This window comes from Panicum virgatum, chromosome 6K, assembly GCF_016808335.1.
Source record: "Panicum virgatum strain AP13 chromosome 6K, P.virgatum_v5, whole genome shotgun sequence".
In the NCBI taxonomy this organism is placed as follows: Eukaryota; Viridiplantae; Streptophyta; class Magnoliopsida; order Poales; family Poaceae; genus Panicum; species Panicum virgatum.
The window spans coordinates 2,822,969-2,837,080 of NC_053141.1; the positions used below are offsets into that span (position 1 = coordinate 2,822,969).

General features: G+C 48.8%; 2 protein-coding genes across 3 annotated transcripts in view; one reads left to right on the forward strand and one right to left on the reverse strand.

Moving 5' to 3' along the window:
- Positions 1 to 14,112, forward strand: part of LOC120711254 (protein NONRESPONDING TO OXYLIPINS 2, mitochondrial-like) — a 98,530-nt gene that overhangs the window by 64,825 nt on the left and 19,593 nt on the right. The window lies entirely within an intron of this gene.
- LOC120711253 (zinc finger BED domain-containing protein RICESLEEPER 2-like) lies at positions 47 to 9,646 on the reverse strand. 2 transcript variants are annotated; one of them, XM_039996719.1, is made up of 3 exons: positions 9,454 to 9,646; positions 7,341 to 9,349; positions 47 to 185 (listed from the first exon to the last, which is right to left on the reverse strand). In XM_039996719.1, exons 2-3 carry the CDS (start codon positions 9,286 to 9,288, stop codon positions 169 to 171), a joined length of 1,965 nt encoding a protein of 654 aa, XP_039852653.1. In that variant the 5' UTR covers positions 9,289 to 9,349; positions 9,454 to 9,646; the 3' UTR covers positions 47 to 168. The 2 variants fall into 2 exon arrangements, with proteins under 2 accessions (XP_039852653.1, XP_039852652.1); XM_039996718.1 differs by lacking the exon at positions 47 to 185 and having other exon boundaries at positions 7,202 to 9,349.

Here is a 14,112-nt window from a genome sequence, read left to right on the forward strand (position 1 = left end):
ACTATTGGGAACATGTACATGGTCATCATTTTACCAAGCAATCAAATGAACTATTAGATGAGTAACAATGAATTCGATCCTGACAAAAGGGAGCCCTGAACTTGGATGGGTGGTACATGCAGAACTACTTAAAATAGTTTAGAGTTTAGACGCTACATCTTATATGAGTTACTGAATCATGTCACCTCCTTCTGATGGCGATGAAGATGAAAATGTCATATGTCTGTACAGTTTCTTGGAATAACCACGAAGTATGCTCCTAACCTGGGCGAGCTGGTCAGAAGAAAGCTTGCTGCATGTGGGCATGGCTAGAGCATCCCTCGCCATCCGAGCAACCATCGGATACCTTCCTCTGTTTTCCTTCCACCAGTTGAGGACGTGGAAATCTTCGGGGGCAAAAGGATCTTGAAGATAACGACTGAGTTCTGTCTGGGTTTCTGGGTTAACTTGAGCAGCCATGACTTCTTGTGAACGTCTTCGTTCCTTCCATGCTTGCTCCAATGGGTGAACGCTAGTGGTGGCCACAGTCGCATTGGCACCATCCGAATGATCTGCATCAGTGATTGTACCATACTCTTTAATATAATCTGCATACAGCTTGTTGATCTTATTGTTCACCTCCGTGATGTATTTTGTTGCTTCTGAACCAAACGCTCTTTCGAAACTGAGTTCAATGTACCCGAGTTTGTACCTGGGGTCCAGTGCAAGTGGTACTGACCATATCAGGTAGGAATCTTGTATAGCCTTGTCCAAAGTGCCACTTGTCTCTCTAAGAGCATTAACTTCCTTGTCAAAATAGTAATAATCATTTCGGTCTTGAACGTCTGCATCATCTCCACTGAACTGTGGTAGTTCAGAATGCAAAATTTCCCTCAGCTTAAACAACTCTGCAAGACACAGATTCGAAGTGGGAAAGGTTGAGGCAGAAATAGTCTGAATGCTGCTGTATACTTGCTCCCAGACCTTGCACAATGGTTTTTCACATAACTCTGCGCCTACAAGCTGATCAGTAGAGCCTCGCTTGCGAAGAACCTGCAAAGAAGAGTAGGTTGCACACCAGCTTTTGTCGAATGCTAATTCTAAGTCCAGGTCAAGCTTTGAAAGAAGTTGCAGGCGCTCTTGTCTAGTTAACTTCGTCATCTCCGTGAACATGTCGACAGTGAACTCGGAAACATCTGGAAGAAGGCATCGAGCAATGGAATGAAGCACAGTGTCCACGTAGGTGGTAGTGGTACAACTTAGCTTATTGGCATCGGAATTTATGTCTTCGTCGATGTAATTCTTCAGTCCAGGGGGGAAATCGCGGTCAGTAATATCATATGCCACCATGGACAGCCTATCGTCAAGCTCGTAAATAACATGGAAGATGTCATCGAAAGGATGATCGTCATCAAAGACATGGACTCCCAATACTGGACCAACCGTGTAATCACGCTTTGCACCCTGGACCAGGAAAGCATCCAGGACGAATTTATGGAGATTCCACTGGTCATCGATGAGGTGGCATGCTATGTACATGACTTCCCCTGCCTCGATGGTTTTAGCTTTACCCAGTGCCAAGCTGACCCTCCCAGGAGCGCGCCTTAGCTTGGACTTGAGCTCCCTCCTTGCATCGTCAAAGATGTCGTCGCACATCTCCTCAATGGCGACGCGCGAGGGCACCTCAAATTCAGGGTCGAGGCTCTGCACGAAGCTTCTGAAGTAGCTGTCCTCCACGAACGAGGCATCGTACCCGCGCAGCGCGATCATCCGAGCAAGGTCTGCACTTGCATGTTCGTCTCCGAGGACAGGCTTCCGACCCGGGGATCCAGCATGGCGTGACGGAGCACAGGGCGGCGCCGGCAGCTGCGGCTGCGGCGTTCGTGCCGCCCCCGCAGCAGCAACTTCTTGGTTGTGAAACTTGTTGAAGTGCCTCCACATGTTGGTGGTGCCGTCTTTTGTTTCGAGCACCTTACCATCAGGGCAGCTGTTGCACCTCGCTTGGTGGAGCAAGTTCCCATGGTCAAGTGTCAGACGGGTGAAGTGCTTCCACACGTCAGACTTCTTGGGCATCTTGCTTGCTTTGCTTCGTGTTTGCTTGCACTTGCACTGCCCTTGTTGGTTGTTTGTTCGCCTAAGCCACGCGTGTCTGCAGAAGTGACAAAAAAAAATGAAGGGGCAAGCTTTGGTCTGACGCATAAACAATATTTTTCACTACATGATCAAGATCTGCTAAGCAGCAAGCTAATACTAGCAGGTAACACGGAAGACTTAATTTGGATCGAAGAATTGTTGGATGATCAAAGCAGTGCAGTGAGCCGACCTAGTAGGTTTTTAGCGGTCAACGGCTGGGTTTGGGGAACTTACGAGCTGATCGGTCGAGCAGCTCGCGGCGGCGGTGGCGCCGGCGCGTCCGGTGCCCGGAGCAGAGGACGGCGTGCGTCTGGGTGGTGCAGCCCAGCTAGTCGGAATTGAAGCCGGTCAATCACCCGCGCGCACAAGGACAAGGTCAATCGGAAGGAATCGATAGGCGCGGGCACTGGCAAGCCGACATCGGAGGAGGCGTTGACTGACTTCGCCGACGACCCCGATGGATGAGCACGACGCGGGGGGCGACCGACGCCTTTGCAACAGGTTGCGGGCCGAAGTTGTTGTGTTGGGCTTGTCATGGGCCGAAGTTTTTGTGTTGGGCCGTCACGGCTCTTGATATTCCGCAGGTAATGCCCAAACGCCCCTGAATCCTTGTGTGTATTCTTGGGGCCTTTAACTGGTCTTTGCTCGAAGCGATCCCGGGAGCCTGAAAAAGTGAAAAGGGAATGCCTTTTGCTGATCCTGCCTGTGTCAGGCCCGTCGTGGCGGCGGCGCTGGCGAGCCTGGAGTCGCTAATGCCGCTGCACAGCGCGGTGGCGGCCGCGAGGCTGCGGTCCTGCATCGCCGCCGACTCGGCGTGCTGGAGCTGCCTCTCCCAAGGTGGTCCATTTTGCTTCCTTCTCTTTCCGTTATATGATTTGGTTGAAGGCTATGGTTATTGGTTATATTTCCGCTGCTTCTTCTTACATTCTGTGTTCTCTGATGCTGAAATGCCCTGCTTTGTTGGTGTGAGAATTGTGATGTGTTGCATTTCTTATCAAATTTGTAAACTCGTGAGGCCAGATTGTTGGATTTTTGTTCCAAAAATCATTTCATATTTGCTTAGGAGTGCAAAAGTCTAAGATCTTTGTTGATCTAGTCATCTTGACTGAACGGGGTATTATCAAACCATTGGATTTACACTAGCAATCTGTTGAACTTGTTAGTTTCAAGAGCATTGTATTGCTTGTTGGTGGCAAATTAGAAGTTTACTAGAAGTAGTCGCGGCCTTGCCGCGTCTGGCCAGTAGAAGTTGGAAATTGGTTTGGTTACATCGACGTCTGGCCAGTAGAAGTTGGAAATTGGTTTGGCTACATCGACGCGCGCTGACTCGCACGGCAAATGCACCTAGCTGAGTCGAATCCACGCCTCGTTAGTTCCACATTGGTGTTTATGGTTCGTTGACCATTGTTGTGCTTGTTGCTACAACTTATATAGTTGCTCGTATCTCTATATCTTTTTTTCATAATTAGATATGGCATAGTAGCATCGCTTTATTTTTATTTTTTTAGGTTATACCCTTATTAAAAATCATGAGTATGATATCCATTTTTATGAAGAATGCAATTGATTTTTTTTCGGGATCGGGGCAGTGAAATGTGGACCTCAGAAAAGCACATAGTAGGAGCATCTTAATATTCCTGTTGTAACGTTTTGGATAAACCTCATTTAATTGGGGACACAATTAATTTTGATTTCGAAATTGTTTAATAGAATATTGGATATTTTTAAAGTGAAAATTTGAGTTGTTGTGATAATCGAACGTAATTGAATAGTGCTCCAAGAATTGGTCAAGCATTTCAAGTGGCCCGGAAATAAATTTATGATATTATTTTTTGAACAGAATCCGACAGGTTATATTTATGACATTCCAAACAATAGCAAAATAGATCTTTTAAATAATAGCAGAAATTAGGAAAATATGCGTCGTCTAATCCATAGCAAATTTGCACCCTTTAATCCGTCGCAAAATTTAGTAAACATGCATCATAGATCCTCTAAGTCGTAGCAAAAGCTAGGACTTGGGGATAAGGTCCATGGAATTGGATGGTTATTGGATGAAATTAAACCACTCACCCCTAATACCACTATAAAAGCGGCTGCATGTCTGGGTAACATGTACTTACTCAATGCGCTGTTCCATCATCACATTTGCTGATATGACACAGTGGCGGAGCTTGATCTTCAATTTTAGAAGAATGAGGGGGGGCCACCCTTTTACTACAGTAATGAACAGTGTTAAAAATCACTGTTCATTACGTGTAGAATTTGCAAAGCCAGGGGGGGCCATGGCCCCCTTTGGCCCGCATGAAGCTCCGCCAGTGATATGATAATATATCTATTGAGTTTTTATGAACTTGATATTATTTTTAATAAAATTGTGATGTAAAATCATATAAAAGCTACACCCATGCCTCCATCGATTGATAGAAAACCAAGCTCTCACGTCCATTAAAAAAATAAAAACCAAACCCACACGTAGCAATACACGTTAGCAATCCCCGGGTACAACCGTCCCACCAATCAGCATCTCCCACGGGATCTCCCACGGATTGTGTTTGCTGTCGTCGCATCGCGCGTCTTGCGAATCTCGTGCAACCACAAGCAGGCTGCAGACAACACTCTGCATCCGGTGGTGCACGTTGGAATTAACTGTCCTCTCTCTTCCTGTTTCGTCTCCTTCCTTTGCAGCTCCTCTCACCTAGCCGACCACCCGCATCGCCCCATGCTATCGCCGTAATTTGGCGGCGGCGGCAACGACCAAGAGGCGGCCCTTTTTGTTCTTGGCGTGGACGGACACCACGGTGTGTGGCGATGACGACGAGAGGCCGGGACCGCGCCGCCTACACGGGGCAGGAGTTGTGCAGCAGCGATGAGAAGGCGGTCCGAAACCCCCGCAGCCACCGCGACCCTCTCCTTCCTCCTCCTCCACGGCGCCTCCCTCTTGCTCCCCCCCCTTTCCTGTTCCTCCGCCGTCCCTACGGCTCCTCCGTCCCCTGTTCCTCTGTCGCCCCCACGGATCCTCCAGGCTGCGCCGCCCCCGCAGCTCCTCCACGCCGCGCCGCCTAGGGTGCTCCACCGCCACCGCCTCGGCTTCAGCCCGGCGCGAATCCGCTCTTCCCTGGAGCGGATCGGGGCTGGATAGTGGTGGACTGGGACCTTACGGCGGCGAACGGGCTCCGAGCTTGGCGGCCTCCCTCCACAGTGCGGGCTACGCTGCGCGGCCGTTGCATGGGCGCAGCGCGGCGGCGAGCTGCAGCTCCATTGGGTCTCCCTGAGCACGGGCGGCGTCGACCTCCGCCCTTCCGCGCGCGGCGGCGGCAGGCCTTCCCCTCTTTCCCTCCCCCTTTCCCCTGCAGTCGGAGCTTGGGCGTTGCGGCTCGGGCGGCGGCGGAGCGCGGCGTGGGCGCAGTGAGCGGTGGCGCCGTCCAGCGGCGGCGAGGAGCCGGCGGGGGCTGGCCTCGGCCAGCAGCCGCGGGGACCAGGGGCTCGGCCAGCCGCCGGCCGTTGGTCGCCGGATCGACGGCCACGATTTTTTTCGATGACGTGGCACGCTGACGTCGCACATTTTGGTGCGCGAATCGTATAGAGATAGAGAGTATAACCATTTCTCTCTGGTGTCTATGATTTCAATTCATAAAACCAAGGCAACAGGCATAAAATTTATTTGCATGTAGGGAAATCAAGAATAGAGACTGCTATGAAAGGCTAAAAGCCTTTGCCTGACTGAATATACTCATGGCCCTATCTTTTTCTCCGCCTTTGCATGTTTCTTTCCTCCTTTATATTTGTGGCATCCTAAAATTCTAAAAGGGCCGTTAAAAAATTGAAGGGTTTCAACGCTATGCAGAAAATTCAAGCTTTGATGAAACTAAAGTTGGACATTTACAGATTGTTGTCAAAGATAATATCAAATGGTTGCTACTAATATTTTGGGCTACATCAATCGTCAAGCAATTATCTTATATTAATCAAAATCCATTCTTCGTAACTAATTTGATAATCATTCTGTTAGGTTTGATCAAGCGCATCTGATCATGGCTAGGGACGCAATGTGAAAGAGAATGGCTCACATGCTACTGCGTCATGACATAATTTTCAATACCTCCCTGTTCTTCTATAAGGAGTAGCGCGTGGCAGCTTGTCTTGGATAATTTTCTTAAAGGAAATTGTAGCAGAAAAAAAGAACTGCATACAGCCATGGGAACTATTGACTTCTGTTTAAGTTTGGCTTTATGATTATGCAATAACGGGGCACTTTGATCATTTTAGTGATTGTGGAAGAGTAATTTTCTATTTTTGTTAGAACTGGCAAGCGCATTGATTTTTGTGTTAATATTTGTAGTTGGGAAATTATGCAAGGTGCCAAAAATAATTGTCTATCAGATCATGAACTGAGACCCATTTTGCGTTCAGAGAATTGAAACGCCAGAGCCAAATCCACAAAATATGCTGTGGGGGTAGAGATCATTTTCTGTTTTTTTGAGTTGTAGTTTGTTATGTCTCGACTTAGTTTGTTTTGTGACCATATCGAGATGCTTATTGTATTGAGGTTTATGTTGCTTGCTCCTAGCAACCAGAATAGCAGATACCAAAATCTTGACTTCACACACTGTTTGGCATTTAGTTGCGAGCTGCTTATTTTACAGTATTGTATCATTTTGGGTCATGCGATTTCCTTTGCACGTTTCTTATTTTCACCAAAGCACCTACGTGTTGCACCTTTCTAATGGAGCTCTGTTGTTTTGTTCCGAAACGATGCACTAGACTTTGCTCTGCCACGGTAATGAAGGCTGAAGAAGGTGATCAATTCGAAACAGTGTTGCCAAGCTCTTATCCATCTAGAATCCTTTTTGATGTACCATTGCTGGACCGTTTGAGAGTCCATTACTTCACTGACAGTCATACGAAATGTATCTGGAAGTACATTGGTTTCACTTGTGGTTTCTGTTTTATATTGACGTGCTTTTGGTGATGATATTCTATGCTTGGTTCTTGTCGATTGAAATTTTTTTGTGGTTGGTGCTTTCTTCAATCTCTAATATATCTTAGACAGATAATGAAACTGTTGGGAACATGTACATGGTCATCATTTTACCAAGCAATCAAATGAACTATTAGATGAGAACAATGAATTCGATCCTGACAAAAGGGAGCCCTGAACTTGGATGGGCGGTACATGCAGAACTACTTAAAATAGTTTAGAGTTTAGACGCTACATCTTATATGACCTCCTTCTGATGGCGACGGAGATGAAAACGTCATATCTCTGTACGGTTTCTTGGAATAACCACGAAGTATGCTCCTGACCTGGGCGAGCTGGTCAGAAGAAAGCTCGCTGCATGTGGGCATGGCTAGGGCATCCCTCGCCATCCGAGCAACCATCGGGTACTCCGAGCTGTGAGCCTTCCACCACTTGAGAACGTCGAAATCCTTTGTTGGACGTTCAAGGCGATCTTGCAGATAGCGATCGAGTTCCGTCTGGGTTTCTAGGTAACAGCTGTTAACCTGAGTCACCATGAAATCCTGTGAAAGGCAGTGCTCATTCCATGCTTCCTCCAATGGATCTGCTCTAGTAGTGGCCACCGTTGCATTGGCACTATCTGAATGATCTGCATCAGTGATTGTACCATACTTTTTAATGTAAACCGCATACAGCTTGTTGATCTCATTGATCACCTCGGTGACGTATTTTGCTGCTTCTGAACCAAACGCTCTTCCGAAAATGAATTCAATGTACCTGAGTTTGTACCGGGGGTCCAGTGCAAGTGGTACTGACCAGATCAGGTACGAATCTTGTATAGCCTCGTGCAAAGTGCCACTTGCCTCTGTAAGAACATCTACGGCCTTAAAAAAGAAATAATCATATTGGTCTTGAACGTCTGCATCGTCTCCACCGAACTGTGCTAGTTCAGAATGCAAAATTTCCCTCAGCTTAAACAACTCTGCAAGACAGAGATTTGAAGTGGGAAAGGTGGAGGCAGAAATAGTCTGAATGCCGCGGTATACTTGCTCCCAGACCTTGCACAATAGTTGTACACACAACTCTGCGCCTACAAGCTTACCAGTAAAGCGTCGCTTGCAGAGAACTTCCAAAGAACTGTAGCATGCATACCACCTTTGGCCCCATGCCAATTTTAAGTCCAGGTCAAGCTCCGAAAGGAGTTGCAGGTGCTTTTGTCTAGTCAGATATGAACTCTCCATGTCTTCTAACATGTCGAAAGTTAAATCTACATATGGAAGAAGGCATCGAGCAATTGAGTGAAGCACGGTGTCCATGTAGGCAGTAGTGGTACAACTTAGCTTATTGGCATCGGAATTTATGTCTTCGTCGATGTAATTCTTCATTTCAGGGTGAAAATCGTCGTCAGTAATATCATATGCCACCATGGACAGCCTATCCTCAAGCTCTGAAGTAACAAAAATGAGATCGTGATAGTCATAATAATCACGGGTTCCCAATATTGGACCAGCCACGTTACCATGCTCTGCACGTACCAAGAAAGCTTTGAGGACGAATTTATGAAGATTCCACTGATCATCGATGAGGTGGCATGCAACATAAATGACTTCCCCTGCCTCGGGTGTTTTAGCTTTACCCACCGCCAAACTGACCCTCCCAGGAGCACGCCTTAGCCTGGAGAAGAGTTCCTCCCTTGCTTCGTCAAAGATCACATCGCACATCTCCTCAATGGCGACGCGCGAGGGCACCTCAAATCCAGGGTTGAGGCTCCGCACGAAGCTCCTGAAGTAGCCGTCCTCCACGAACGACGGATCGTACCCGCGCAGCGCGATCATCCGAGCAAGATCCGCACTGCTGCTTGCACTTTTGTCCCGGAGGCCATCACCATCAGTCTCCAGACGACCCCGGGATGATCCACGGGAGCTTGACGGGCCGGGCACCGGCGGCCGTGGCGCCCGCCGCGCGGCGGCGGCGGCGGCGGCGGCGGCTTCTTCTCCCCAGCAAATCCTGACGTGCGCCCACAGGGTGCTGGTGCCGTTCCTGGTGCTCGCGCCGAGCACCAGCTGGCAGCGCCTGCACCGCGCCCTGTCGTTTCCGTCGCCGTCGCTGAAGCGGGTGAAGTGCTCGTACACGCCGGACCGCCGCCGGGCCACCCTGCGCGGCCTTCGCCCCGGCTGCCCCTCAACCTGGGCGCTCTGGTCCTCCTCCGCTTCCATGTCCTTAGCGGCCGGAGGCTGCGCTCTGGTGCTCTGATTTCCCACCCTCCACCTCGAAGTGCTAGTAGCGGAGAAGATGCATTCCGGCGAACGGGATTAATTTACCAGGCTAGCCATGGGGGTGAAGGCGGAGAAGGGGAATTACGGCTAGATCCGGGAACTTACAAGGTGCAGTGGCCGATCGATGAGCTCGGCGCGGCGGCGGCGGCCCGGAAGCCGGGGCAGAGGACGGAGAAGGGCCGGCCGGCCGCGCGCGTCTGGTGGTGCGGCTAGTCCGCAGCCGCCGGCCAGCAATCGCCGCGCCCGCGCGCCCAGGGAGTGGAGGAGAAGGGACGGGTCGGAGGAGACTTTGACCGACGACCCCGATGGACGACCTCGAGTGAGGTTGCGAGCTGAGCTGGGCTATTTTTTGTGTGCTCTGTTATTTGCTCGTGGACCCAAGTGGTTGTCCTGGGCCGTCACGGCCCGAATTGGAGTCTCTCTGTTTTGTGTGCGTAGGGGTGGTAAATGGCCCAATATTTTGAACTAGAAAATCTAAGGATCGGGCCCTAAAAGGGCAGGGCCGGGCTCTAAATATATGTATTTTTGAACTAAAAATTTTAAGGGCTTTATTGGGTTGTGAAGAGGACATTAGGGCCATGGCCCATTACCACCCCTATGTGTGCGACTGCCGACAAAAAACAAAAGGATAGGCATAACAAAAAAAAAAGATACATCGTAGTGATAGGCATAAAAAAAAAGGATACACGTAGTGATTGAAATCTGCGTGTTAATTTTTTTTTAAAAAAAAGAGAAATCTGCATGTTTTCCTTGTAATTTTTCATTCAGATTTTTAATCTTGCGTTTTTTGTTAAGAAATCATCCGGTATCGTTCACTTTTCCTTTTTCTTTATAACGTGGCACTGCTTCGTTGGTTTTGAAATGTGGATTACAAGCACTTCTCTTCATCTTACTAGAACATTTGGCACGCAACGCGCCCTATCATGGCAATAATAGAAATTTGTTAAAATATTTCATATTTGATTCATTACTTTTCAGATTGAGCATATAAGTAGCCAAAATTGTGATACTGGAATTCGAGATGTTCTAATGCAGTTATCATTTTTTTTTTGAAAACAGAAACAATTTTTTATTTGAGGCATATTTCTTTCTTCCTATATATTTGTAACATCCTAAAGTTCTAAAATGGCCGTTAAAAAAATTTAAGGGTTTCAACGCTATGCAGAAAATCCAAGCTTTGATGAAACTAAAGTTGGACATTTACAGATTGTGGTAAAAAAATAGTATCAAATGATTGCAACTAATATTTTGGAGTACATCAATCGTCAAGTAATTATCTTATATTTATCAAAATCTATTTTTCTTAACTAATTTATAATCGTTCTGTTAGGTTTGATCAAGCGCATCGGATTATGGCTAGGGACTCAATGTGAAAGAGAATGCACATACTACTACGTCATGACATAATTTCCAATATCTCTCCGTTCTTCCGTAAGTAGCACCACTACAAAAATAATTAATCGAGGCGGGCAAAAACGATTAACCGAGGCGTTTTCCACAACCGTCTCGGACTCATCATCACGGTTAATGTGGTATTAACCGAGGCGGTTTGCTGCCCGCCTCGATTAATCGAATAAAAAAGTTAAAAAAAGACAAAAGCCTGCCGAGCCCATCTGTCGTCACCGCCGGATCCAGCCGCCGCCGCCACCGCGTCTCGCCGGATCCGGCCCCGCCACAGCTGCTGCAGGCCGGGAGGGGGGTCGGGGAGGGGGCCGCCGCGCCCCAAGCACCGCCGCGGCCGCGCCCCGAGCACTGCCCCGCCGCACGCCTTGCCGTAGACGCCGCCCCGCGTGCCGTGCTCCGCCCCGCCATGGGGAGGCCGCCACCACCGCCGCCGGGGAGGCCGGATCCGGCCCTGCTCGCCGGATCCGGTCGCCGCATGCCGCACGCTACGCCACGGCTGCCGCTCGCGTCGCCACCGTCGGGGAGGCCGGATCCGGCCCTGCTCGTCGGATTTGGCCACCGCATGCCACGCGCCACACCACGGCTGCCGTGTGCTGCGCCTCAGCCGCCACCCGTGCCGCCGCTGCGGATCCGGCCCCTCCTCGCTGATCCGTGCCGCAGGCCGCTTGGTCGTTGCTCATGCTGGGCGGATGTGGGAGTCGAAGGAAGGGCGCGTGTGAGCTTTGGGAGGGAGGGAGAGAGGAGAGAGAGGGAGGGAGATAGAGTGAGAGAGAGAGGAGACTACGGCCGGGAGAGGGAGGGAGTGTGGGGGAGTTAGGGTTTTTTTTGCTTAATTATATACTCCTTCTCGGCAATTGGGCTCATATGTGCCTCGTCTGGGCTTGGTTTATTAACCGAGGCGGACTATTATAAGGTGACTGCCTCTGAAAATAGGACTGGCAGTTATTTTAATGGTGACCGTCTCGGTTAATCGATTTTGCGAGTCGGTTTTCTTGACCGCCTCAGTTAATAAAAAATTACCGCCTCAGTTAATCGAAGGCATTAACCGAGGTGGTTTTTTAATTAATGTGCCAGCCTCCGAGGCAATTTTAAAGTGCTTCGGTTAATGGAATTTTATAGTAGTGGAGTAACGCTTGACAGCTTGTCCTAGATAATTTTCTTAAAGGAAATTGTAGCAGAAAAAAAGAACTGCGTACAGTCATGGGAACTATTGACTTCTGTTTAAGTTTGGCTTTATGATTATGCAATAACAGAGCACTTTGACCATTTTGGTGATTGTGGAAGAGTAATTTTCTATTTGTGTTGGAACTGGCAAGGGCATTGATTTCTGTGTTAATAATCGTGGTTGGGAAATTATGCAAGGTGCCAAACTTAATTGTCTATCAGATTATGAACTAAGACCCATTTTGCATTCAGAGATTTTTTTTGCGACCGTGTCTGAGCACGTTTTTCATTAAGAGGAAGAGAAGCAAATCACAACGTACAGGTTGGTTTCGAACAAAGGAAACTAACCTAAACCATAGCTATACATGATTACACGATAGATAATGTGCGACCCGGGCTTCTACCTAGAGCCGACACCACATGTTCAAGCCAACGGAACCCTGCAAGAAACCAGGCTACAATCTCCTCGACCACCCACACTAGCAGTTCTAAAACTGATCTTACAATGCGCTCAAAAATTCTATTATTTCTTTCCTTTCACAACATCCAAGAAACCAGGATTACCACCGAGTCAAAGCATCGCCGGTTTTCTTTATGAATACTTTTTCTAGCAACGGTCCACCAAGCGACCAGCCCAAGCTCGTGAGCAGAGGGAGAAATGGACTCCCAACCCAACTTGCGGAGTAAGTTGAACCAGAGCTCTCTGGAGAATGGACAATTAATTAGCAAGTGATCGATGGTCTCTTGTGATTGTTCGCAGAGGGCGCAAGAATCATCATCTTGCAGCCCGTGCCTTCTCCTCCGGGCGGCCGTCCAACACCTGTCGTGCAGCACCAGCCATATGAAGAATTTACATTTGGGTGGTGCACGCGCTTTGCGAAGTAACCTCGCACCCTCCACAGGGTGCTGCCTAATGAAGAATGCTTGATAAGCTGAGGCTGCGGAGAAGGTCTTGTCTGCAGTCCATTTCTAGCACAGACGGTCTGCTCTATCGTCAGAGAGTTGGACGCCCCGTGTCATATCCCAAATGAGCAAGTAGTCCAGAATAACTTGTACTGTTAGTGCCCCAGAGATATCCTTGGTCCAACTGTCCCCAATAAGTGCTTGATCAACAGTTCTCACCTTCTTTACATGGGATCCCACCGATGCATAAAGACAAGGGGCAATCTCAACTATTGATTTTCCTTGTAACCACCGATCCTCCCAGAATAACGCATTACGACCGTCACCTAATTCCATATAAGTGGAGGCGTGAAACATGGCATCGACCACAGAGTCCCGTTCATCGGGCAGAGAGTGCCAGGGACGAGAACCTTCCGTTCTTCTGAGCCATAACCAACGCATACGCAAAGCGTGACCAAAGTACTGCAGGTCGGTGATGCCTAAACCCCCCCAGTTGTGGAGGGCGACAAACCTTTGGCCAGGCAAGGAGACAATGACCCCCGATGGTTGATCGAGCGCCTTTCCACAAAAAAGCACGTCTGATAGCATCAATGCACTTGATGGCCCAAGGAGATAGGCTAACAGTGAGTGCCGTGTGAGTAGGAATGGCCGATAGTGTGCTTTTGATGAGTACAGTTCTCCCTGCGCGGTTCAGTAGATTGGCCTTCCAAGCAGGTAGCCTACTGGCGACCTTATCAATCAACGGCTGAAGCACCGCCTTACTCAACTTCCTCAAACCTAGCGGGATGCCAAGGTAGTGGATGGGAAAAGGATCAATCTTGCCAGGGAAGTGGGTGAGGAGCGAAACCGTTGCCTCCAAATTGCACTGTATTGGTGAAACCATACATTGGGCCGCGTTTGCCTTGAGGCCAGACGCGTCGGCAAAGATTTCCAGAATTCCTCTTGTGAGAGTCAGATCCTACTGGTCCGGCGTGAGGAAGATCACAACATCGTCTGCATACAAGAAAGCCCTATCGGTGATCTTAGGATGTAACGACCTTAGGAGATGCCTTCTATCAGCCAGAGCGAAGAGGGCGTTCAAGGCTTCCATCACCAGAACGAACAATAGTGGGGATAACAGGTCTCCCTGATGCAAGCCTCTGGCATGACAAATTCTTCTTCCTGGTGTCCCATTCAAAATAATCTTTGTGCTGGCAGTGTATAAGATCAGAGATATCCGGTCAATCCAACACCTAGAGAAACCAAGATGTTGAAGCAGGCTGAGGAGGAATCGCCAATTGACTGTGTCAAATG